This window comes from Salvelinus alpinus, chromosome 13 (assembly GCF_045679555.1).
Source record: "Salvelinus alpinus chromosome 13, SLU_Salpinus.1, whole genome shotgun sequence".
Classification (NCBI taxonomy): Eukaryota; Metazoa; Chordata; class Actinopteri; order Salmoniformes; family Salmonidae; genus Salvelinus; species Salvelinus alpinus.
The window spans coordinates 19,678,479-19,705,428 of NC_092098.1; the positions used below are offsets into that span (position 1 = coordinate 19,678,479).

The 26,950-nt window shown below is 41.1% G+C and overlaps 2 protein-coding genes across 2 annotated transcripts; one reads left to right on the plus strand and one right to left on the minus strand.

Annotated features, from left to right (window-relative positions):
* The first annotated feature begins 1,327 nt into the window (after nt 1-1,327).
* Nucleotides 1,328-2,296, plus strand: LOC139536706 (odorant receptor 131-2-like). Its single transcript, XM_071337312.1, has one exon. The coding sequence runs from the start codon at nt 1,328-1,330 to the stop codon at nt 2,294-2,296; it is 969 nt and encodes a 322-aa protein (XP_071193413.1).
* A 186-nt stretch (nt 2,297-2,482) lies between these two features.
* Nucleotides 2,483-26,467, minus strand: LOC139537291 (protein phosphatase methylesterase 1-like). Its single transcript, XM_071338431.1, has 14 exons — nt 26,196-26,467; nt 25,532-25,626; nt 16,071-16,162; nt 12,365-12,422; nt 12,198-12,249; nt 11,547-11,701; nt 11,246-11,336; nt 11,075-11,140; nt 10,878-11,004; nt 7,595-7,721; nt 7,420-7,464; nt 7,169-7,233; nt 3,462-3,529; nt 2,483-2,944 (listed from the first exon to the last, which is right to left on the minus strand). The coding sequence occupies exons 1-14, from the start codon at nt 26,279-26,281 to the stop codon at nt 2,941-2,943; spliced, it is 1,131 nt and encodes a 376-aa protein (XP_071194532.1). The 5' UTR covers nt 26,282-26,467; the 3' UTR covers nt 2,483-2,940.
* Between the last annotated feature and the right edge of the window lie 483 nt (nt 26,468-26,950).

The window sequence follows — 26,950 nt, forward strand, 5'->3', positions numbered from 1 at the left end:
AGCCTTGAGACATGGATTGTGTATGTGTGCCATTCATAGGGTGAATGGGCAAGACAAAATATTAAAGTGCCTTTGAATGGGGTATGGTAGTAGATGCCAGGCGCACTGATTTCAGTGTGTCAAGAATTGCAACGCTGCTGGGTTTTTCACACTCAACAGTTTCCCACGTGTATCAAGAATGGTTCACCACCCAAAGGACATCCAGCCAACTAGACATAGACATCCAGCCAACTAGGCATGCCTGTGGAACGCTTTTGACACCTTGTAGAATCCATGCCCCAAAGAATTGAGGCTGTTCTGAGGACAAAAGTGGGTGCAACTCAATATGTTTTGTACAATCAGTGTATAGTTCAATATATCCTTTTTCCAACCCCATATTTTTGACAACTTTTACTTTTATTCACCTCATTCCTAAAGAAAATAATGTACTTTTTACTCCATACATTTTCACTGACACCCAAAAGTACTAATTACATTATGAATGTTTAGCAAAACAGAAAAATGGTCCAATTCACACAGTTATCAAGAGAACATCCCTGGCCATCCTTACTGCCTCTGATCTGGCAGACTCACCAAACACATATTCTTCATTTGTAAATGATGTCTGAGTTTTGAAGTATACCCCTGGCGATCCGTAAATTTAAAAAACAAGAAAATGGTGCCGTCTGGATGGCTTAATATAAGGAATTTGAAATTATTTATACTTTTACTTTTGATACTTAGTTATATTTAAAACCAAATACTTTAATAATTTGAATCAAATAGTATTTTACTGGGTGCCTTTCACTTGAGTCATTTTATAATAAGGTATCTTTACTTTTGGGTACTTTTTACACCACTGCCTATACAGTGCTACTGAAGTAAACTGGTAGAATGATCAATAAGTTGTCAACTGGCCATCTCTCCTCTCAGATCATTCTGTTCTTGGGGAGTATTGGTACCCATCTCATGTGTGTGTGTGTGTGTGTGTGTGTGTGAGAGAGAGAGTGAGTGAGTGAGTGAAAGGGTAGCCCAATCAGAGATGATCTTTACCTTAGGGCCAATGATACCATGATGTCACTGACTTTGTCCATTTATAAATACAGAGCTCAACAGCACAACTAGTCTGAGGAAGGCTCCCTCAGTCCTACCAATCACACAGGTTTGTATTTCAGATTTCGGTGTACAGATCTATGAATGACTTGTTAGAACTGTCACCTCTGATTTCTTTTTTTACAGATTTTGAATAATATTAATCAGATAAACATTCATGTTTTAGTTTCTTGTAATAATAATGTTCTAATAGGTTCTCCTCTCAATCTCTTCTCTCTTTTCAAAGGCACTCAGTATGGCAGTAACCAATGAAACCTTTCAGGACACTTCTTTTATATATGAAGAGATGATCATATTTGAGATGAATGAGAGGACTATGGTTAAAGTGGCAGTGGCAATCCTGATGGCTGTATTTTTTATCTACATAAATTGCGTGATGGTTTTTGCTATGAGTAGCAGAATGACTTTTATGGAAATTCCCCGCTACATTCTCTTCACACATTTGCTATTAAATGACTCCATGCAGTTGCTGGTCAGCTGCCTTATGTATGCGTTTGCCTTGGTTTATCTACGATTGGTAAAGGTTGTCTGTGGACTGTTTGTCATGTTTGGCAGTGGCATGTCCCGTGTTGCCCCACTTAACTTGGCGTTGATGTCTCTAGAACGCTATGCAGCCATCTGCCTCCCTCTACGGCATAGTGACATAGCCACACCCAAAAGATCTGGCATTGCCATTGCTGTCATCTGGCTTGTCATATTCATAAATCTTATAATTGATATGCTTTATTCTACAGCAAAAGATCCCGGCTTTTTTGTTACCCCGATATTTTGCACACGGCAGAAGTTATTCATTGCATTGTGGCAGATGCAAGTGTTTCAGGGGTTCAATGCTTTTTGCTTTGTAGCTGTGTCTCTCATCATCATTTACACATACATTGCCATAATTGTCACAGCCAGGTCTGCCTCCTTTTCTGACAAAACTAAAGCCAGTAAGGCCCACAAGACAGTGCTGCTGCACCTGGTTCAGCTGGGTCTTTCTCTCTCCTCTTTTCTGTACGCACCCATAGAAAGTGCACTGGCCAGTGTAAGCAGTACTACCATCTTTATTGACCTGCGATACTTCAACTTCCTCTTCCTTATCATCCTGCCAAGATGTCTGAGCCCACTCATCTACGGGCTGAGGGATGACGCCGTACGACCCCTGTTCCTACACTACTTAACTTGCAGAACTAGAAAGGTCAAGGCTGCTGTGATGGTACAATAGAAAACTTGGCACTATTTTTCTTCATGTTCCTTCAAGCCAGATAACTGACCGGGCAGGTTAAGACAATTGGGAGCCCATCGTCAGTCTTGTACACTGGCAGAATAGTCCCTAATGGGTGTCTCTGTTCACCATGGAAGTAAACAGTGCATAAACCAGACATGCAACAGAAATGAAAAGATCTGTAGAAATTGTCCTAATGCATTTTTAATCATCATTCTTAAAATCCAACGATGTTAAATACATAGCACAACATGGAGTTACCCAAAATTGAACAAGAAACATGCAAGCCATCACAGGAAATGAAAAGAAAAAAAGGTTGAGTGGGATGGGTGAAACCAAATCCCTGCATTATTAAAAAACTAAAAATTCAAAGTCATATTGGCAAAAGATCTACATGTACATTTCGCAAAGTAATAATTACAAAAGCTAATTTAAATTTAAGAATCAAAGTGCTGAGAATTTTGCAGTTGTATAGTGCTCATGTTTATTTAATTTATCCCGATCTATTTTCTTCCAGTTGGGAGTAATTGGCAGAAGATGGTGTCCATGAGTTTCGAGGCAACTCCTCCATAAGTGCTGTTTGGGTCCAGGGCAAAACTGGGACTTTTCTATGTAGTATACTATTTATTTGGATCCCATTCCCATTAGCTGTTACAATTTGACAAAAAAAAAACAAGAACACGAAAGCATAAACACATGCCTTCTGGTTTTCCTGTACCAGTTAGCATCCCATTAGATATAAAAAATAATTACTTGTGTTAAAACAGACATTATACAGTAACTACCAATATTGGTGTCAGCAATCGTTACAAAACCTTATATTGTATGACGTCCATAATTTATGAGTTGATTCTTTTAATGTATATATACACATTGAGGGTTTTGTTTTTTATTTGACCGAGGAGAGATAGACAGAGTGAGTCACAAAGGCAGTGGGACGGATTTGTACCCCCGCCGACACTGGCAAGCATGTGTTGTAGGCAGCAGTCCTAACTGATAGACCACCCAGGCCACAAATCATGTGATTTTAACAGTGCAGAGAAGCGATACATGCTTATGCAGGTCTTAACAATGAGATTGTACATTGACTATTGGACAAGCAGAATTAAAAGTAATAAACAATGATAAGTGTGATAAGTTTCTATTCGAGTTAAATGAGTCTTACCACAGGAAACCTTCCTTGAGTTCAGTGAACTTGTGACGGACCATGAACGAGGCCAGAGCGTCTGCTACCTGGGGAAACAAAAGCAATGTGGGTTTAGTTCCCAGACTTTACTTCCCAGACATTGAGAATAGGGTTGGGCGGTATACCGTATTTAACGATATACACCGGTATTTATGCACGGACCGGTTTGGGTTTTTACTTTACCTTCTATAACGGTATTTGAATGTTTGGTTTGTTAAATCTGATACGCCGTGTGTAACGTCCATTTTTATAGTTTACTCCGCTACTTGAGTCATCCCTCTCCACTCCCTCTCTCCATGCCGCTTTCCACACAGACCTAGTCCCATCCTGTCACTCAAGGTGCGCATTTGTTGTTGCTTGACCACGAGACACTTCCGTTCAGTCTGCATGGTCAATGCAGCACATGCAACAATGTTGATGACAACGATGTTGTTTCCACTTTGATCTTAATATAAATCCACAAGCGATCTATAATTACAATATTAGTTTTTGTTTCTTACATCTGCAAACAGCTAGATTGTATTTTCTTAGCAAGTTAAGCTAAATCGTGTTAGCCACTAATGCTAATCGCTAGTTAGCTGGCTATGGTAGGAGACTAAACTCAGCAAAAAAGAAACGTCCCCTTTTCAGAACCCTGTCTTTCAAAGATAATTAGTTAAAATCCAAATAACTTCACAGATCTTCATTGTAAAGGGTTTAAACACTGTTTCCCATGCTTGTTCAATGAATCATAAACAATTAATGAACATCCACCTGTGGAACAGTCGTTAAGACACTAACAGCTTACAGACGGTAGGCAATGAAGGTCACAGTTATGAAAACTTATGACACTAAAGAGGATTTCTACTGACTCTGAAAAACACAAAATGAAAGATGCCCAGGGTCCCTGCTCATCTGCATGAACGTGCCTGAGGCATGCTGCAAGGAGGCATGAGGACTGCAGATGTGGCCAGGGCAATATATTGCAATGTCCGTACTGTGAGACGCCTAAGACAGCGCTACAGAGACAGGACGGACAGCTGATTGTCCTCGCAGTGGCAGACCACATGTAACAACACCTGCACAGGATCAGTACATCCGAACATCACACCTGCGGGACAGGTACAGGATCGCAACAACAACTGCCCGAGTTACAACAGGAACGCACAATCCCTCCATCAGTGCTCAGACTGTCCGTAAAAGACAGAGAGGTTGGACTGAGAGCTTGTAGGCTGTTGTAAGGCAGGTCCTCACCGGCAACAACGTCGCCTATAGGCACAAACCCACCGTCGCTGGACCAGACAGGACTGGCAAAAAGTGCTCTTCACTGACAAGTCGCGGTTTTGTCTCACCAGGGGTGATGGTCGGATTCGCGTTTATCGTCGAAGGAATGAGCGTTACACGAGGCCTGTACTCTGGAGCGGAATCGATTTGGAAGTGGAGGGTCCGTCATGGTCTGGGGCGGTGTGTCACAGCATCATGGGACTGAGCTTGTTGTCATTGCAGGCAATTTCAACGCTATGCGTTACAGGGAAGACATCCTCCTCCCTCAAGTGGTACCCTTCCTGCAGGCTCATCCTGACATGACCCTCCAGCATGACAATGCCATCAGCCATACTGCTCGTTCTGTGCGTGATTTCGTGCAAAACAGGAATGTCAGTGTTCTGCCATGGCCAGCGAAGAACCCAGATCTCAATCCCATTGAGCACTTCTGGGAACTGTTGGATCGGAGGGTGAGGGCTAGGGCCATTCCCCCCAGAAATGTCCGGGAACTTGCAGGTGCTTTGGTGGAAGAGTGGGGTAACATCTCACAGCAAGAACTGGCAAATCTGGTGCAGTCCACGAGGAGAAGATGCTGCATTAACTACTGCAGTGCTGGTGGCCAATCCAGATACTGACTGTTACTTTTGAACCCCCCTTTGTTCAGGGACACATTATTCCATTTCCATTCGTCACATGTCTGTGGAACTTGTTCAGTTTATGTCTCAGTTGTTGAATCTTGTTATGTTCATACAAATATCTACACGTTAAGTTTGCTGAAAATAAACGCAGTTGACAGTGAGAGGATGTTTCTTTTTTTGCTGAGTTTATAAAACAGTAAGTACCTCAATGGACCGCAAAGGTAATCACTCCACAAACTTTCACCGTGCCCTTAAGGAAAACACAAATATTATGGACACATTAGAAATAGTGTATATATGGAGACTAAAAATCCCCGACCTAGTGAGATATACGGAGGAGACATAAGCTAGTCGTCTTAACTACTTTTTCTCTTTCTCTCTTGCATCAAAGTTTTAAAAACTTTTAATAGGAGACAGAATGTGATTGGATCATCATCTAATTGGCATTCACATAACTCTTATAGATTTTCCACGTGGACGGGGATATTGGAAATTTAATCAAAGTTTCCTGGAGGATAACTTATTTTTAACTAAGACAAAATAATTTAAACTGAATTTTCCCAGTATAATATAGGTTCAGCAAATCCCCTTATTGTTTGGGATACCTTTAAAAATGTACCTTTAGAGGTCATTCAATTCAATATTCATCAATAATAAAAAAGCAGTTTCTGGCTAAAGTGACAAGACTAACTAATTCATGCACTAATAGTTTAGGTAGATAGAAATAAAAATGATACTACAGATACAAAATAAGTTAGAGGAAAAACAAAAATAACTTGAGGAACTTTTTCAAGAACAATCTAAAGTAATCTATTACAAAAATAAAGCAAAAGATCTGAAAAATGAACTAAATTCTTCCTGAATCTCCAATACGGAACGCTAACAAAAAGAATTTGCAGAAACTCGTTACTGAATACGGAGTCATCTATGATTCTCCGAATTATATTTTAAGAGAGGAAGTGAATTCTTTTAGGCAGATGTTCTTTCCCGTCTCATCCTCCCCCACTGAATGAAGATTACGGTAAGGAATTATTTCTAAATAATATAAAAAAATAGAAAATTAAATGTACAGAAAGATCAGCGCGAAGGCCAAATTACAGAGGAATAACTGAGGCTATTAAATCCTTTCAGTCTGAAAAACCCCAGGGCATGATGGCATACCGTTACAGGTATGTGAAGCCTTTTTTTGATATACTAAAAGCTCCATTGTTAGATTGTTTTAACTACTCCTATAGAAATGGTAGTCTGTCAGGTACTCAGCAGGAAGGTCTGATTTCTCTATTACTAAAACAAGACCCAGATGGCAAATATAAAGACCCAGTCTATCTAAAAAACTGGAGGCCCCTTACACTTCAATGTTGTGATGCAAAAATACTAGCGAAATGCATTGCACTCAGAATTAAAAAAGTGTTTTACCAGGTATTGTTCATCCTGATCAGACAGGTTTTTTACATGGACGATACATTGGAGATAATATACGACAACTACTATAAATAATAGAACAACATCAAAGAGCCCACTATTAATTATATAGTATCATCAAGTACTCTCCCTGCTTGCTAGACAATTGTGAACTGCCGGGCGCAGTGGTCTAAGCAGTGCGCTCTGGATCTGAGCGTCGTGTGTTCCAGCCCAGAGCTCTGCCGTAGTTTTACATTTTTGGGGTGAGCGCCGAGGACAGCATATATCGACATTCTCTTTTCAAACGTCCAAAATCGACATGCGTTTCTAGTGACCTGCCTGCACATGCACCAAGCAGTTGTTCAGCCTCATACCTTCATATCCAGACGGTTAAAACCCACTCACTTTTTCAGGGGCGTCCTCATGGACAGCATGGCCACACTGAGGGAGCACCTGCATCTGGAACTTCCCTGAACACAAACAGAACACAAAACTTCATGTGCAACACACTTCTATTGGATTTAAAGGATGTGACTGTAAACCAACAAGGAGTGGGTGGGGGAAGATCTACAGTGGGATTTCACGGTCACTATCGGAGCCATAATTGTAAACAACCAACCAACCTAACACACATTAATCTATGAGGCCGTCCTCACCTTGCATCTGTCCAATTGTGAGATCTTTATCAAGCCTGTCCACACCTGTAAAGAGGGAAATATTATATCAACAATGTGTGCTCTAGTCTAATGTCAAAGACAAAAAGGCATTTTAATTATATTGAAAACAATTTAAAGTCATGTGGATTAAAACTGACTTAACTAAGGGACTCACCAGCGAGCAGGAGCAGTTTTGGCACAGGGCAGGAGAGGAAGAGGGCAGACAGTCCACTGAACCAGCCCTCCCAGTACTTCTCTGTCTTTGACAGATCAACCTGCCAGGTATAGAGGCTCTCCTTCACCTAAAGAAGGCCAAGAGACTGTTTATTTAACTAGGCAAGGTCAGTTAAGAACAAATTCTTATTTACTAATGACAGCCTACCCTAGCCAAGCCCTAACCCGGACGACACTGGGCCAATTGTGCGCCGCCCTGTTAATTTACTCTTCATGTACACACTACAACAGACTGTGTAAAGGTGGGAAATGTAATACACACTTCCCCAAGATGACATATGCACCCAGATGTATACACCAACTGGGTTGTTCCAAGAAGAAAAAAAAAAAAAACATTTTATATTTTAAGTAGAAATTGTGCACCAATATTGAATTTTAAAAGCCTGATATTAAATTAAGTTCCCTTTAATATAGACCACATGGAGAATTCAATACATCAGAATTTTTATATATACACTGAACAAAAATGTAAACGCAAAATGTAACAATTTCAATGATTTTACTGAGTTACAGTTCATATATGGAAATAAGTCAATTTAAATAATTTCATTAGGCCCTAATCCATTGATTTCACATGACTGGGCAGGGGCGCAGCCATGGGTGGGCATAGGCCACAAAAGGGCTTTATTACAGACAAAAATACTCCTCAGTTTCATCAGCTGTCCGGGTGGCTGATCTCAGACGATCCCGCAGGTGAAGAAGCCGGAAGTGGAGGTCCTGGGCTGGTGTGGGTACACGTGGTCTGCGGTTGGGAGGCCGGTTGGACATACTGCCAAATTCTCTAAACTGACGTTGGAGGCAGCTTATGGTAGCAAAATTAGCATTCAAATCTCTGCCAACAGCTCTGGTGGACATTCCTGCAGTTAGCATGCCAATTGCACGTTTACTCAAAACTTAAGACATCCGTGGCATTGTGTTGTGTGACAAAACTGCACATTTTAGTGGCCTTTTATTGTCCCCAGCACAAGGTGCATCTGTGTAATGATAATGCTGTTTAAGAAGCTTCTTGATATGCCATACCGGTCAGGTGGATGGATTATCTTGGCAAAGGAGAAATGCTCACTAACAGGGATGTAAACAAATTTGTGCACAACATTTTAGAGAAATAAGCTTTTTGTGCTCATGGAAAATTTTGGGGATTTTTTATTTTAACTCATGAAACCAACACTTTACATGTTGTGTATACATTTTTTGTTCAGTATAAATAAAGGCTCGCTAAGGGGGCAAAATTCAGTATTTTGACATGTCTCTCCGTCAACACTATCACTTCCAGGAAGATTTTAAACAGAATCGAAAAGCCCTAGTTATTTTGTTGCTTTCGATTCATTTATTTATTTCATGTGATTAGTTATTCATTTGTCCCTCATTTTATGGTCACCCCTATAACGTGAACTGAGCTCTCGTTTTAACATGGTGAAACCATTCATAAAAATAAAATGTCTAAAGAAACAAGTTACACTTCTCAACATGCACCGAATTTGTGGAACAGCCCAGCCACTAATGCCTAAGACTCATGCATACAAACCCACCTGAACACATACAGTACATTCGGAAAGTATTCAGACCCTTTCCCCACATTTTGTTGCGTTACAGCCCTATTCTAAATATATGAAATAAAATGTTTTCCCATCAATCTACACACAATACCCAATAATGACAAAGCAAAACAACGTTTAGAAATTTTAGTATTCAAAATAAAAAAAACAGAAATACCTTATTTACATAAATATTCAGACCCTTTGCTATGAGACTCAAAATTGAGCTCAGGAGCATCCGGTTTCCAATTTATCATCCTTGAGATGTTTCTACAACTTGGAGTCCACATGTGTTAAATTCAATTGATTGGACATGATTTGGAAAGGCACACACCTGTCTATTTAAGGTCCTACAGTTGACAGTGCAAGTCAGAGCAAAAACCAAGCGATGAGGTCGAGGAAATTGTCAGTAGAGCTCCGAGACAGGATTGTGTCGAGGTACAGATCTGGGAAAGTGTACCAAAAAATGTCTGCAGCATTGAAGGTCCCCAAAAACACAGTGGCTTCCATTATTCTTAAATGGAAGACATTTGGAACTACGTAGACACTTCCTAGAGCTGGCTGCCCGGCCACACTGAGCAATCGTGGGGGAAGGGCCTTGGTCAGGTAGGTGACCAAGAACCCAATGGTCACTGACAGAGCTCCACTGTGGAGATGGGAGAACCTTCCAGAAGGACAACCATCTCTGCAGCACTCCACCAATCAGACCTTTATGGTAGAGTGGCCAGACAGAAGCTACTCCTCAGTCAAAGGCACATGACAGCCTGCTTGGAGTTTGCCAAAAGGCACCTAAAGGACTCTGAGACCATGAGAAAGAAGATTCTCTGGTCTGATGAAACCAAGATTGAACTCTTTGGCCTGAATGCCAAGCGTCACATCTGGAGTAAACCTGGCACCATCCCTACGGTGAAGCATGGTGGTGGCAGCATCATGCTGTGGGGACGTTTTTCAGCAGCAGGGACTGGGAGACTAGTCAGGATCGGGGGAAAGCAAAGTACTGATAGATCCTTGTTTGAAAACCTGCTCCAGAGTGCTCAGGACCTCAGACTGGGGCGAAGGTTCACCTTCCAACAGGACAGTGACCCATAGCACACAGCCAATACAATGCAGGAGTGGCTCCGGGATAAGTCTCTGAATAAGTGTGGCCCAACCAGAGCCCGAACTTGAACCCGATCGAACATCTCTGGAGAGACCTGAAAATAGCTGTGCAGCGACGCTCCCCATCCAACCTGACGGCGCTTGAGAGGATCTGCAGAAAATAGGAGAAACTCCCCAAATACAGGTGTGCCAAGCTTGTAGCGTCATATCCAAGAAGACTGTCGTGGAAATTCAGTACTGAGAGAGAGACTTGGTCTTGGTAATTTCTTCAAACAATCATCTATTTAATATCGATTAATTATTGAAATAATGAGACCGTCAGCCCACTATTCTTGACTGACTATTAGGCTGAGAGTCTAGCGTTTACAGATGATGCACAGATTTTCTATAGCTGATACCAAGATTGCTTAGTCAGTCACTTCTAACCTTCCCATAAGCCACCTTGGTTATCTACACAGGATGGTATTCTCTCTCTCTCTAAAATGTGGAAAAAGTCAAGGGGTCTGAATACTTTCCAAATGCACTGTAGGTATAAAATGTAGTTATGTTTTTAAATCAACAACATTTCCCACTAATCAGCTCAGCCCTGACCTCTTGGTCGTCCTCCTTCTTTCTCTTGTGATTGGATTCTCCTTCCTCCTCCTCCTCCTCCTCCTCTTCAATGATGACTTCACCGATACTTTTGGAGACACCTGGACTGTTGAGGGGTTCCTCACATCTATGGAAGAGGTAAAAAACTGTATTTAGTTACAGGTCCTGAACAGTCACATCTTAAAGTCCAGACTTACTTTTTCACCTGGCCTCCCATGGACACCCGGGCTGACTCAACGTTTCGGATCTGTCCACTCTTCACACTGATGGGGGATGGACAAGTTCAGAGAACACATTACTTGGATTATGCTCTATTAGTAAAGCATTTGAGTATTTTTACACTTCAGCGTGTATGGACAGCATCTCACCTCCACTCAATGGCATTCTCCACAGACTTAAAGGTCTTTGGTCGACTCCTGAGGAAATTCTGCATACTGTTCAAGGCATCCATTGCTGTGCCTGAATAAATACAATAACATAAATATGATTAACTAATCAGTCAATCAATAAATTGATGAATACGCCTAGTTGTGTCAAATCACTTTACTAGAAGCATATAAAACAATGAATTAATCCGTTCTCTTTTTTCAGCTCCCCAACTGCTGCTTATTTGATCATCAAAAGTCCCGATCATGGGACAAAAAAAACAACACAAGTACTATAAATCACCTTCCACGACGTCAATGACGCAAAGGCCAAGTAACGACGGCACGTGGTTGGCTGCAGCGGTATGAACTGCTATAGCTCCACCCATGCTGTGTCCAATCATCATGATCGGAGGCGGGTTTTCTCCATAGAGTGCTTCAACCACTTTGCCAATGTCCCTGGTGGAGACAACACCAGCATCAACCAACTGCAGGAACAATCTCACTCATACAAACCAGCCTTATTCAGCTCCTCAAACAACCACAGAAAACAGAATATGGACAATATAGGAATCTCTGTCCCTTAGTTTCCAGAGCAGAGACAGAAAGAGATGTCAGTGTCTTCCCACTGGCACTTTGTTGATATAAACACTATTTTGGGGGATGCAGCAAGCCTGTTTTCTCCTTGCATCAAACAGCAGATTAGTGTCTCAGTGAGAAGCAGCAGCAGCAGATGGTTCATCTGACTCAGTCCTCTCTCCAGCAGGTTCTCTTCACCCCCCTGCAGTACACCTACACCACTGCCTCCTGTCCTGTCCTGTCCCCTCCCATACCATCTCAACAACCCAATACCTCCCTCATCACTCGCCCTGCAGAACACTCATCTCTGAATGACAGAGCGTGTGGGTAATTTTATCTGTAAATGTTAGTAGCCAAAAAATTCCTGACAACTTACTTGGCCATTGTTTCCGCTGAGAGATCGTCAGAATTCTTTACTTTGGTGTCACCTGTGTGGGACAGAAAATTAAATAAAAAAAAATAAAAAACGAATACTATTGAGACGATGAATATGAGGTAACCAGATGAAATGTGTGTTATCATGAGGAAGAGTTAGCCACTCACCATGGGCTCTGAGGTCCATAGCCACCACCCTGCAGTTAATTCTGCTGTATATCACCTCCTGAAAACACAAACACACTCTGTGTAAACTGTTAACTCTGGCATGAATGCAGTGTCAATCTGTGCTATAAGGCAGGCTCACAAACATCCTGCTCCATATTCAACAGTCACTTAACACAACCTTAAATGCAAGACATGTTGTGATGGTACAGTGGTTCCTCCTTTAAAAGTTGCGTTATACTGCAGCACACCTTGCGGACTGCTGCAGCATTCTATGGCACGTTATTTAATTGTCAGACATTTTTTTTTACGTTAATGCAAGTTAGTGCTAGTTTGACCACCAGAGGGCAACTTTGAGAAGCATTTGATAGTCTCCCATATTGGCATTACTAGATAATTGAAAACCTTTTTTGTAATAACATAGTATATGGGATTGATTAAGAAATTTGGCTTTATTAATTTGATTCATATTATGGTGTTTCTATTCCGAGAAAAACAAAACCCTCAGGGTTTCCATTAGGATGGAATGGAAAATATGGCGCTGTACAACGTGACAGTTGGGAGTAGGCTACAGCATAAGAGGATTGGAGGATTCTAAATTAATATCTAACAGGCATAACATTTCCACACCATAACTGTAGTGTAACCAATGCTCATTTTGCCTATGGCAGGCATACAGTATATCAAAAAAGATTTTTTTCAATGATGTGACTTTCCACCAATAACTACATTTAGAGGATTTGAGGATTTTACATTAATATCTAAGGGGCATTTTCTGTTAGGATCTGTGAGAATATCTAAGGGGCTTTTATATAATTCTAAATTAATGAATAATAATAGCTTGTTTAACTTCTTGGAACTATAGGGGGTGCTGTTCCGCATTAGCATATTTGGGTCTCCAAATTAAACTGCCTCGTGCTAAATTCTTGATCGTACAATATGCATATTATTGTTATTATTGGATAGAAAACACTTTCTAGTTTCTATAAGAGTTGGAATTTTGTCTCTGAGTGGTACAGAACAATATCTACAGCACTTTTCATGACAGGGGTCAGATTTCAGAAATTTTTACCCCTGATCTGGAGTCTGTTTTTAAGGCGACAGTGAATGCTATGAAGAAACCGACACTGCCTACGTCTTCCTCTGGGTGTCTGTACTTCATCACGTTTTGAATGGAATCGATTGCACAATCACAGCCATTATAAAAGAACAAAATGTATAGGTACCTCCCTTTCTCGTCGCGCGCCTGAAGCGTGAAGGACATCGGACTTGCCTCATTCCAAATCGTTGTCTAACCAGCAATATTTCTCCGGTCATGTTTTCAGTCGTTATAGTTGTTAAAAACATCATAATGTAGTTAATTTGAACCGTTTTATAGCAATTTATATCCGTTTAGTGCGATTTTGAGGAATTTCTTTGTTGTGCACTCTGAAACTTTGGACACGTTTTGTGGTCCCGTTCGATCGTTAGTGGATATTTCGAAGGACAGAGGACATCTATCGACCAAAAGAAGATTACAACATAGAAAGGATACATTGCCCAAGAATCTGATGGAAGAACAGCTCAAAGTAAGCAATATTTAATATGATAAATCGTTGTTCTGTCGAAATATTTTAAACGCATATTTCGCCATTTTGTTTGTTATCGCGTCACTTGGCGAACCCTGTATTGAAAAGTAAGGATAATTTTAAAAATGTAAGTCAGCGGTTGCATTAAGAACTAATTTGTCTTTCGATTCCTGTCAACCCTGTATTTTTTAGTCAAGTATATGATTAGCTTTCAATTAAACTAGATCACTCTGATAGATGACGTCAGACATATTGAGGCTTGATTTCCTAGTATTTTTATTGTGTAACCACGGTTTTGTATGGCTAAATATGCACCTTTTCGAACAAACTGTATATGTATGTTGTAAAATGATGTTACAGGAGTGTCATCGGAAGAATTCTGAGAAGGTTAGTGAAAAAATTAATATATTTTGGCGGTGATTACGTTATAGCGCTCTTTGGCTGGAATCGATGCTCTGGTAACGTTTTCACATGTGGTATGCTAACTTATCGATTTATTGTGTTTTCGCTGTAAAACGCTTAGAAAATCTGAAATATTGTCTGGAATCACAAGATCTGGGTCTTTCCATTGCTATGCTTTGTCTATTTTTATGAAATGTTTTATGATGAGTAAATTGGTCATACACGTTGCTCTATCTAGTAATTCTAGTCGATTTGTGATGGTCGGTGCAATTGTAAACTGTGATTTCTACCTGAAATATGCACTTTTTTCTAACAACACCTATCCTATACCATAAATATGTTATCAGACTGTCATCTGATGAGTTTTTTTCTTGGTTTGTGGCTATCAATATCTTAGATTAGCCGAATTGGTGATAGCACCTGAAGTAGTAAGAAACTGATGGAGTTAGAAAAGTGGTGTATTTTGCTAACGTGTTTAGCTAATAGATTTACATATTTTGTCTTCCCTGTAAAACATTTTAAAAATCTGAAATGGTGGCTTTATTCACAAGATCTGTATCTTTCATCTGGTGTCTTGGACTTGTGATTTAATGATATTTAGATGCTACTATTTACTTGTGAAGCTATGCTAGCTATGCTAATCAGTGTGGGGGGGGTGGGGGGTGCTACCGGATCCGGGTTTCTGAGGCAGTAGAGGTTAAAAAGTAAAGATATTGGAGATTTCGTTTTCATTTAACCTAGAGTGAGCGAGAAAAAGGCAATTCTTGAACATGGGGTGAGACATTCTCACTAATTTGTAAATAAAGCCAGTTTGCTATTTAGAATCATTTATTTCTGGAGAAACCTAACTTGATTATTTAGCAGACATCACTTGCTTATATTCTGTCAACACAGAAGGATTAGTCTGACAAGTAAACATAGCCTACAATACATACTGTAGTAAACATGGGAAAGTGCCTAATTCCTTACATAACGGAGAGCAGGCCATGTCCAGACTTTCCCGGTGACCTCAAGTACCCTCAATAATGGCTGTAATAGAGAATGCGGGCAAGCGGGAGACTGGGGTTCAATTCCCCGATGGGGAGTATGGAGTAGGCTGTGTCCTTGTAAATTAGAATTTGTTCTTAACTGACTTGCCTAGTTAAATAAAGGCTACACTAAGAGCATAACATTTCTACACCCTAATTTTCTAATCCTAGTCTAACCAATACCCAAACGGAGATTCAGTGAAAATAAAAATCTCGTTGATTTAGCAAGACAAGTCCCCATGCTTGTCTCAGAGCAGCGCGAAACGGTGCTAAAATAGTTGTAGGCTATTGCGTCTAACTTCAATATGCTCTTTAAATAAATAAGACCTACACCACTTAACAGCAAAGAGCTAAATAATCCTAACAAAATAAAAGAAAAACCTTAGTGTAACAGTTTTAGTAAGTAATACTGAAGTCGTGCACAATTATCAGTTTCACTGACAGCTGCAACTTAATTTTTTATTTTATTTTATTTTTATGTCGCCCATTCATTGTCAGACACATAGTAGGACCCAAAAGCATAATCAGAACTCTATTTCCCCCTTGTGCTGGTTTGGAGCAATGACGTGGTGACGCAGGGTACCGTACTAAATCACAAATTACCTCTAAGTCCCGCGGCGTAATGTTGCAACATTTAAAGGAGGAACCACTGTAGTGTGTGTACATAAAACAGGATGGGTGCTCTATCTGGTATTTGATAGTATTACTCACAGTGAACACAGCCCAGGAGAGAGCAGAGTGGCCTCCTCCATGGAGTAGTAGAAGCACAGGACCATGCTGGCCACTGCTATAGATTCTGAACGTGTGCAGAGTAGTCAAGGAATATAGAGTACAGACACATCAGGGCTTCTGTTAAAGCCGATAAAAAAAATATCCTATGGCAAAATAATGCTTTATATTCATTGATGGAAATACCAATTGATGGAAATACAGTAGACTCTCATGCTTATCGGTCTATAGGACAATTTCCACAACTTTGTGGAATTTGGCCATGAGTCATCGTGCATCTTATTTATCCAACAACTATCACAACTAAACTCAGCAAAAAAAGACCGTCCTCACATTGTCAACTGCGTTTATTTTCAGCAAACTTAACATGTGTAAATATTTGTATGAACAAAACAAGACTCAACAACAGACATAAACTGAACAAGTTCCAAAGACATGTGACTAACAGAAATTGAATAATGTGTCCCTGAACAAATGGGGGGGGGGGGGGAGGGTCAAAATCAGAAGTAAAAGTCAGTATCTGGTGTGGCCACCAGCTGCATTAAGTACTGCAGTGCATCTCCTCCTCATGGACTGTACCAGATTTGCCAGTTCTTGCTGTGAGATGTTACCCCACTCTTCCAACAAGGCACCTGCAAGTTCCCGGACATTTCCGTGGGGTGGGGGGGGGGGGGCTAGCTCTCACCCTCTGATCCAACAGGTCCCAGACAGACGTGCTCAATGAGATTGAAATCCGGGCTCTTTGCTGGCCATGGCAGAACACTGGCATTCCTGTCTTGCAGGAAATCACGCACGGAACGAGCAGTATGGCTGGTGGCATTGTCATGCTGGAGGGTCATGTCAGTACCACATGAGGGAGGAGGATGTCTTCCCTGCAACGCACAGCGTTGAGATTGCCTGCAATGACAACAAGCTTAGTCCGATGATGCTGTGACACACCACCCTAGACCATGACGGAACCTCCACCTCGATCCCGCTCCAGAGTACAGGCCTCGGTGTAACACTCATTCCTTTGACGATAAACGTAAATCCGACCATCACCCCTGGTGAGACAAAACCGCACTTTTTGTGAAGAGTGAAGAGCACTTTTTGCCAGTACTGTCTGCGTCCAGCGACGGTGGTTTTGTGCCCATATGTGCCGGTGATGTCTGGTGAGGACCTGCCTTACAACAGGCCTACAAGCCCTCAGTTCAGCCTCTCTCAGCCTATTGCGGACAGTCTGAGCACTGATGGAGGGATTGTGCGTTCCTGTTGTAACTCGGGCAGTTGTTGTTGCCATCTGACAAGTAAACATGGCCTACATACAATACATACTAGAGGTCGACCGATTAATTAGGGCCGATTTCAAGTTTTCATAACAATCGGTAATCGGCATTTTTGGACACCGATTATGGCCGATTACATTGCACTCCACGAGGAGACTGCGTGCCAGGCTGACTACCTGTTATGCGAGTGCAGCAAGGAGCTAAGGTAAGGTTCTAGATAGCATTAAACTTATCTTATAAAAAGCATTAAACTTATCTTATAAAAACAATCAATCTTAACATAATCACTTGTTAACTACAAACTATTTAGTTTGTCCTGCGCTGCATATAATCAATGCAGTGCCTGTTAATTTATCCTTGAATCACAGCCTACTTCGCCAAGCGGGTGATTTAACAAGCGCATTCGCGAAAAAAGCACCGTCGTTGCACCAATGTGTACCCAACCATAAACATCAACACCTTTCTTAAAATCAATACACAAGTATATCTTTTTAAACCTGCATATTTAGTTAATATTGCCTGCTAACATGAATTTCTTTTAACTAGGGAAATTGTGTCACTTCTCTTGCGTTCTGTGCAACAGAGTCAGGGTATGCAGCAGTTTGGGCCGCCTGGCTCGTTGCGAACTGTGTGAAGACCATTTCTTCCTAACAAAGACAGCCAACTTCGCCAAACGGGGGATGATTTAACAAAAGCACATTTGCGGAAAAAAAAGCACAATCGTTGCACGAATGTACCTAACCATAAACATCAATGCCTTTCTTAAAATCAATACACAGAAGTATATATTTTTAAACCTGCATATTTAGTTAAAAGAAAATCATGTTAGCAGGCAATATTAACTAGGCAAATTGTGTCACTTCTCTTGCGTTCATTGCACGCAGAATCAGGGTATATGCAACAGTTTGGGCCGTCTGGCTCATTGCGAACTAATTTGCCAGAGTTTTACATAAATATAACAACATTGAAGATTGTGTAATGTAACAGCAATATTTAGACTTAGGGATGCCATCCGTTAGATAAAATATGGAACAGTTCCGTATTTCACTGAAAGAATAAACGTTTTGTTTTCTAAACGATAGGTCATTAATATGGTCAAATCCGTAAACTAAGGCTCGTATTTCTGTATGTTATTACATTATAATTAAGTCTATGATTTGATAGCGCAGTCTGACTGAGCGGTGGTAGGCAGCAGCATGCTCGTAAGCATTCATTCAAACAGCACATCCCTGCGTTTGCCAGCAGCTCTTCGCAATGCTTCAAGCATTGCGCTGTTTATTCAAGCCTATCAACTCCCGAGATTAGGCTGGCAATACTAAAATACCTATTAGAACATCCAATAGTCAAAAGGTATATGAAATACAAACGGTATAGAGAGAAACAGTCCTATAATAACTACAACCTAAAACTTCTTACCTGGGAATATTGAAGACTCATGTTAAAAAGAACCACCAGCTTTCATATGTTCTCATGTTCTGAGCAAGGAACTTAAACGTTAGCTTTCTTACATGGCACATATTGCACTTTTACTTTCTTCTCCAACACTTTGTTTTTGCATTATGTAAACCAAATTTAACATGTTTCATTATTTATTTGAGGCTAAATTGATTTTATTGATGTATTATATTAAGTTAAAATAAAAGTGTTCATTGTTTATTCAGTATTGTTGTAATTGTCATTACTACAAATATATATATAAAAATTGGCCGATTAATCGGTATCGGCTGTTTTTGGTCCTCCAATAAATCGGTATCGGCGTTGAAAAATTATAATCGGTCGACCTCTAATACATACTGTAGTAAACATGGGAAAGTGCCTAATTCCTTACATAAGGGAGAGCAGGCCATGTCCAGACTTTCCCGGTGACCTCAAATACCCTCAATAATGGCTGTAATAGAGAATGCGGGCAAGCGGGAGACCGGGGTTCAATTCCCCGATGGGGAGTATGGAGTAGGCTGTCCTTGTAAATAAGAATTTGTTCTTAACTGATTCCATATGTGTTACTTCATAGTTGTGATGTCTTAACTATATTCTACAATGTAGTGTTGGATTCAACATTGAGATATTAAATAAATGATAGAGAAGAAGCATAGAATATTAGGAGTGAAAGAGACGACTGGGTTTTATGTCAGAAGTTAATGGTTTTCTGTAGAAAGCCAGATGGCGTTGGAATGTGTTGGGGGACGGGAGGAGAGCACCGTGCTGATACAGGAAAGACAGATGGACATCTGTGGATTAGGTAAGGAGGTGAGGTCAGATCCCCTTAAGCGAGTAATAAGGGTTTGGTATCCTGTTACCCTTTTCCTGTTGCACCATAAGATATAAGGATTGGAGGAGTGTCTTAAGTGGGATGTATATAACTGTGATGGTGAGAAATGTTTTGCTGTCTGAATACAGCTGTACAGAACCTTTGGGAAGTATTAAACTTGGTTAAGCTTCTCTAGTGTCTGTGAGTCATTTACTCTGAAAAATAAGAACCTAACAGTAGAAGTTAAAATAAAGAAATCCTGGAATGAGTAGGTGTCCAAACTTTTGATTGGTACTTGCTTAATTAATTTGATTAATTACAAATGTCGCAACAGTTGTTATTGTACCTGTCCCGCAGGTGTGATGATCGGATGAACCGATCCTGTGCAGGCGTTTTTACACATGGTCTGCCACTGCGAGGACGTTCAGCTGTCCGTCCTGTCTCCCTGTTGGGCTGTCTTAGGCGTCTCACAGTACGGATATTGCAATTTATTGCCCTGGCCACATCTGCAGTCCTCATGCCTCCTTGCAGCATGCCTCAGGCACATTCATGCAGATGAGCAGGGACCCTGGACATCTTTCTTTTGGTGTTTTTCAGAGTCAGTAGAAAGGCCTCTTTAGTGTCCTAAGTTTTCATAACTGTGACCTTCATTGCCTACCGTCTGTAAGCCGTTAGTGTCTTAACGACCGTTCCACAAGTGCATGTTCATTAATTGTTTATGGTTCATTGAACATGCATGGAAAACAGTGTTAAACCCTTTACAATGAAGAGCTGTGAAGTTATTTGGATTTTTACAAATTATCTTTGAAAGACAATGTCCTGAAAAAGGGACATTTATTTTTTTGCTGAGTTTATGTGCACAACATAAAGAACCTATTTTAAAGGGGATTTATTTTGCTTCTCCATAGCCCATTCATTGAATAAAAATTCTAAAAGCAATTGCCTGTTAAGAACAGTTTCAATGCGTGATAAAAAAAAAGCTACAATTTTTATTGGTAATTGAAGCACCATTAAACTGCAGGCAACAGGCTATCAGCGCATCACCCACCACTTTACAATGTGAACTGGAAGCAGTATGCATTTTGAAAAAGAAAACAAATTAATTGTTTGAAACCTGAATGTTTTACTTATATGATGAGGCATGTCTTAGCTTGCTTCAAAGCAGCCTATCTCTGCAGCGCTCCACCAATCATAGTGGTGACGAGAATGGACAGACAGAAGCCACACCAGAACAAAGTACTGAGAGATCCATGATGAAAGCCTGCTCCTAGAGGGCTCAGGACCTGACTGGGGAGAAGGTTCACCTTCCAACATGACAACGACCCTAAGCACACAGCCAAGACAACGCAGGAGTGGCTTCGGGACAAGTCTCTGAATGTCCTTGAGTGGACCAGCCAGAGCCCGGAGTTGAACACGATCTAACATCTCTGGAGCCACCTGAAAATAGCTGTGCAGCAACGCTCCCCATCCAACCTGACAGAGCTTGAGAGGATCTGCAGAAAAAAATAATGGAGAAACTCGCCAAATACAGGTGTGCCAAGCTTGTAGCGTCATACCCAAGAAGACTAGAGGCTGTAATCGCTGCCAAATACCTAAGTAAAAAGCTGTAAAGTAACAAAAATGTGGAAAAAGTGAAGATGCATCTACCGTAGCTTTGATTGCACTGTCAATATCATACTTTCAAAATCTTAGCAGGCAAGCAGTCATCATGAATCATGTCAACAATCTACTGGCAAATCCTTTTCAATCCTTGTCATATGAAGATAAACTTAGATAAAACGTTTTGGTGCTCATCGGCCATTGGACAAACATTAAACAACAAGTTGGAAATCTCAAATTCAACAATGAGTGGTTTGGAAGGAATCAGTGGCTAACTGCAACCGTTGCAAAGCAATCACTATTTTGCTTCCCCTGCCTGCTATTCGGTGGAGGGCGTGTGGTCCAAGTCTGGGTTTAAGGCTGTCTTTTCCAAGCTTAAAAGATTAACATTCACATGCAACACTATGGGCCAGAAAAGGTTGAATACATTGGTCATGCTGTCAATCCAGCATGACTTCTGCCGCGTTCAAGACAAATGGATACTCGGAACTGGGTAATTTCAGACTTCAGTGAGTTCAAGACCTATGGGAACTCTGGAAAAAAACGAGCTCCAACTGGGAAAATACGTTTTGAACGGTGATCCAACTCAGAATTCCAAGTCGTGAACTCGGGCCTCTAGTTTTTTTCTGAGTTCCCAGTTGTCTTGAGCACCACAAATCCAGAGAATGCAAGACTTTGATGACAACGTTTCATGACAAAATTTGCCCAAAAGATGGAGCGCCGCGCCAACTTCCTGTTCAAGTGCGCGCAGCACAACGATGACTCCAAAAATGTCTTGTATGCTGCTGCATAAATGATATAATATGCCAAGGAGATACGTATACTGTAGCTAAGAAAGTAATACTAAGTGTATGTTGTGTAGTAAGCTGTTAGTAGCCCATGTGCCTCACCCTAATAATTTGGTCCCTTTCCCCCTCAGAATTTAGCCTACTGTTCTGACTTGGTGGTGGTGCACATGTAGCCTATAGCATCTTTTAGAGAAATGTTATCATCGAATATTGAAAGCTTTCATTGTCTGCTTATATGACCCCGTTATTTATACCACGGTTCTGACTTGGTATACAGGGCGAAAACTAAGAACAGCCCATGTTCTGAATTCTGTCGCTGTACATTTCAAAAGTCCCGAACAAATAGTTATATTGACTACGTCCGTCTTAGCTCGCTCATCAATGTCCTAATCAAAATTACAGATCGCCTCTTATCTCATCATTCCCTTATGCCATAGTTTGTACATCTCAATTGTAAGTAGAAACCACATTTGTTTAAGCAAGTCATCTATATCAGCTGTTTTTTAGTTTTTTTTTTTAAAGGCAGTAAATGAGGCTAAATGAACTGTTTCGCTGCCAGACAAGGCTCTGCTGAAAGCCAGGTGTAGCAGTGGTAAGAAATCACTCCATGGTGCTGAAAAGAAAGCTCTGCTGTTGGGACAGCTTTATGTAGACCCTAACAGTTTGTGGGCACCGTTTGTCACCATTATAGTGCAATTCATGTATTGTTTAGTGGCTTTGCTGGAATGCATAAGTATATTAAAAAATAAAAAATGTTAAAGGAGTTTGCCCCACCAAGATTTACATGCCAAAATCGCCACTGTTCAAGGCACATTATCTTCACACATACAGTGGGGAGAACAAGTATTTGATACACTGCCGATATTGCAGGTTTTCCTACTTACAAAGCATGTAGAGGTCTGTAATTTTTATCATAGGTACACTTCAACTGTGAGAGACGGAATCTAAAACAAAAATCCAGAAAATCACATTGTATGATTTTTAAGTAATTAATTTGCATTTTATTGCATGACATAAGTATTTGATCACCTACCAACCAGTAAGAATTCCGGCTCTCACAGACCTGTTAGTTTTTCTTTAAGAAGCCCTCCTGTTCTCCACTCATTACCTGTATTAACTGCACCTGTTTGAACTCGTTACCTGTATAAAAGACACCTGTCCACAACCTCAATCAAACAGACTCCAACCTCTCCACAATGGCCAAGACCAGAGAGCTGTGTAAGGATATCAGGGTTAAATTGTAGACCTGCACAAGGCTGGGATGGGCTACAGGACAATAGGCAAGCAGCTTGGTGAGAAGGCAACAACTGTTGGCGCAATTATTAGAAAATGGAAGAAGTTCAAGATGATGGTCAATCACCCTCGGTCTGGGGCTCCATGCAAGATCTCACCTCGTGGGGCATCAATGATCATGAGGAAGGTGAGGGATCAGCCAGAACTACACGGCAGGACCTGGTCAATGACCTGAAGAGAGCTGGGACCACAGTCTCAAAGAAAACCATTAGTAACACACTACGCCGTCATGGATTAAAATCCTGCAGCGCACGCAAGGTCCCCCTGCTCAAGCCAGCGCATGTCCAGGCCCGTCTGAAGTTTGCCAATGACCATCTGGATGATCCAGAGGAGGAATGGGAGAAGGTCATGTGGTCTGTTGAGACAAAAATAGAGCTTTTTGGTCTAAACTCCACTCGCCGTGTTTGGAGGAAGAAGAAGGATGAGTACAACCCCAAGATCACCATCCCAACCGTGAAGCATGGAGGTGGAAACATCATTCTTTGGGGATGCTTTTCTGTAAAGGGGACAGGACGACTGCACCGTATTGAGGGGAGGATGGATGGGGCCATGTATCGCGAGATCTTGGCCAACAACCTCCTTCCCTCAGTAAGAGCATTGAAGATGGGTCGTGGCTGGGTCTTCCAGCATGACAACGACCCGAAACACACAGCCAGGGCAACTAAGGAGTGGCTCCATAAGAAGCATCTCAAGGTCCTGGAGTGGCCTAGCCAGTCTCCAGACCTGAACCCAATAGAAAATCTTTGGAGGGAGCTGAAAGTCCGTATTGCCCAGCGACAGCCCCGAAACCTGAAGGATCTGGAGAAGGTCTGTATGGAGGAGTGGGCCAAAATCCCTGCTGCAGTGTGTGCAAACCTGGTCAAGAACTACAGGAAACGTATGATCTCTGTAATTGCAAACAAAGGTTTCTGTACCAAATATTAAGTTCTGCTTTTCTGATGTATCAAATACTTATGTCATGCAATAAAATGCAAATTAATTACTTAAAAATCATACAATGTGATTTTCTGGATTTTTGTTTTAGATTCCGTCTCTCACAGTTGAAGTGTACCTATGATAAAAATTACAGACCTCTACATGCTTTGTAAGTAGGAAAACCTGCAAAATCGGCAGTGTATCAAATACTTGTTCTCCCCACTGTATTTAAGATACTGTTCACTGACAGCAGCAACTCAATAATCAGCTGGGACTATTGCCACCGGCGCTGCCCAAATTGCGGGCACCCCCAAATAGGCATAGGTCTACGAGTTTATGATTTAAAACAATTCACAGCTATTTTTCTTTTAATAAGTTAATGATTATCAATTCCGCTGTGGCCAAGTCATATTTCCATTTACTTTCCTATTGGATCCACCGCTATGCCATTTCTCTCCTGTGCTATTGGTTTTCATCTCAACTTTCTATTGATGTCCAGAAGCCAAAGACACCATACTGTACTAGTCATAATAGCAACCCATCCTAGTTGTTGCATCTTTAGATTAACCCTCTATTCTAAGTTTCTAACATATGGAACCGCTATAAGGTTTGCTGTTTAGAATGTTGTTTTCCCACGAATTGCATTTTGGCAATTGCTTGAAAATGAAGTTCTATTGTCTGCTTCATCACAGGAGTTACACGTTATGTTAAAATGCATTAACATAATCCAAATGTGATGCATGTCATTCTGAGCACCATGGGTGGACGCCCTAATGGGTTCTTAAAGGCGCTGCATGGTCAATCCGCCTTCTGTATTGGCCGTGCAGCATTTACAGACACAAGGGCATTCATACCTCTTCCACTTCGCGGAGAAGTGCAGAGCTGTTGTCAAGGAAGTGAGTTTGTGTTTCCAGGACCTCCTGCCCCCACCTAATGTCAACCAATCATGTCAATGCAGAGCTATATGGAGCCCACCGCATTGTTACAAAATGTGGGCAGCGCATGGTGATGCAGTACAGAGCTCAATAAGGCCTCTGTATGCCTCCTGAGGCTCAGCAATTTACACATCCTCCATATGGAGTCTCTGACCACATTTTCGGTTCAAGCACAAATTGTCTCTTACAATTAAAATTTCTCAAATGGCCGGTAAATGTAAATCTTCCCGGTCAAGATTTTGTCCAGTGCCACATTATATGCTCATGATGCACTGGATCAGGATTTACACACTGTATGAAAGGCTTTGTATTATTTTTAAAAAATCCAATACATTATTCATGGTTCTATTCAATGTGTAGAAGTACAGTAGCAAGCTTATGGGCTCCGCAGTAAAGGATATATCTTTGCCGTTATCGTTTTCCACTTCAACATCTTCCATCGTTTCAAAGTATTGACTCCAGGACAGAGGGGAGAAGTCTCTCTTCCGTCCAGGTCTGTCTCAGGTGGAGTATAAGAAACAGGAAGATTATTTTAAACAAACAGTGTAGTCAGTCCTACATTATCCCCTAGTTCAAGCACAGTAGTACACACTCAAATAACAATAGTGATGAATATGGAGGCAGCACAACCCATAAAAGAGTCGTAGCTAGCAAGCTTAGCAACTGCTTTCAGAACGGTCACTTGACTCGGACTCAAGTTACTGATGATGACAGCCTTCTGACCTGTCAAAACCAGCTGTCTGTCGCACTTGAATGGAACAACAAGTGAATAAGACCATTGTTCACGACAAGATAATACAATTGAAACGCCTCACTAGTTTCAGTACCCAATGTCAACTGTCAGATAGATTGAACTGTTACTTTAGCTAGCTTGCTAACCTTACCCATTTAGCTTGCTAGCAATGTTGTGAACTTAGCTAGCTAGCTTTGCCACAGTTAAAAATAGAAAGAGACTTGTTGGCTCATGTTAGTCAGCTATGCATTCTCCAGTTGCAGTGCTTAGTCACAACTATCAGAGAAAACCTCGCCAAGCACCTCAACTACTGTACTGACTATGAACTCACCCCATTCTCATTTTAGACCCAGACTGCAAACCTCCTGGCACGGGAGGTCTGGAGGCTAACAAATTCAAATGCAGCTGTTTCTCCATTCAATCGAACGCGGGGCCAAGGCCGTTCAGTCAACTACCAAATCTTGCCCCTCCTTCGAACCAACCATACGCTACGATTTTTCTTCCAATACCGGGTAGCTTTTTCGCAGCAACAAATTGAAAGGAAATCTGCAAATGCAGCTAATATTGTTCTCATTTCACGACACAACCAATCCTCTCCCACAACCCGTTTGCCACATTGCACTCTGGGATATGTCTGCACACTGTACACCATTCTCAACTAAAACATCGAGATACAGACATACAAAAACTACATTTCCCGGAAACATGGCTTGACATATGTAAATAGTAAAAGATGACGTAATCATTTTTACAGAAATTATAATCATTATCATAATACCAACGGTTATAATCATAATAATCATAACTGGAAACCTAATCATCATCATCATCATCATCATCATCATCATCATCCCTGGGGTGCAAGTTAATGTAATACCTCTATGGGTGAAAGGCATCAGTTCCCTGCATAGAGGTATGTACCCCTTTGTGTGCAAGTGTGCATCAATAAAAGGAGGTAAAGTATATTACTGGTAGGCACTACCATACAGTAACCAGTAGAAGGCAGTGTGATGCAGGGCAGAGATGAGCAGTGCCCTTTTTATACACACCTGAATTCTGACATGTGCAATGATGTGTGTATGTTCT

What these genes read in the sequence shown, in the direction of transcription:
- LOC139536706 (XM_071337312.1), top strand. Translation starts at nt 1,328, where the DNA reads ATGGCAGTAACCAATGAAACCTTTCAGGACACTTCTTTTATATATGAA.
- LOC139537291 (XM_071338431.1), bottom strand. Translation starts at nt 26,281, where the DNA reads ATGGAGAAACAGCTGCATTTGAATTTGTTAGCCTCCAGACCTCCCGTG. An exon ending in ATGGGAGGCCAGGTGAAAAA is followed by an intron (nt 11,005 to 11,074) that starts GTAAGTCTGGAC and finishes CCTCTTCCATAG; the next exon opens with ATGTGAGGAACCCCTCAACA. An exon ending in ATGAGGACGCCCCTGAAAAA is followed by an intron (nt 3,530 to 7,168) that starts GTGAGTGGGTTT and finishes TTGTTTCCCCAG; the next exon opens with GTAGCAGACGCTCTGGCCTC.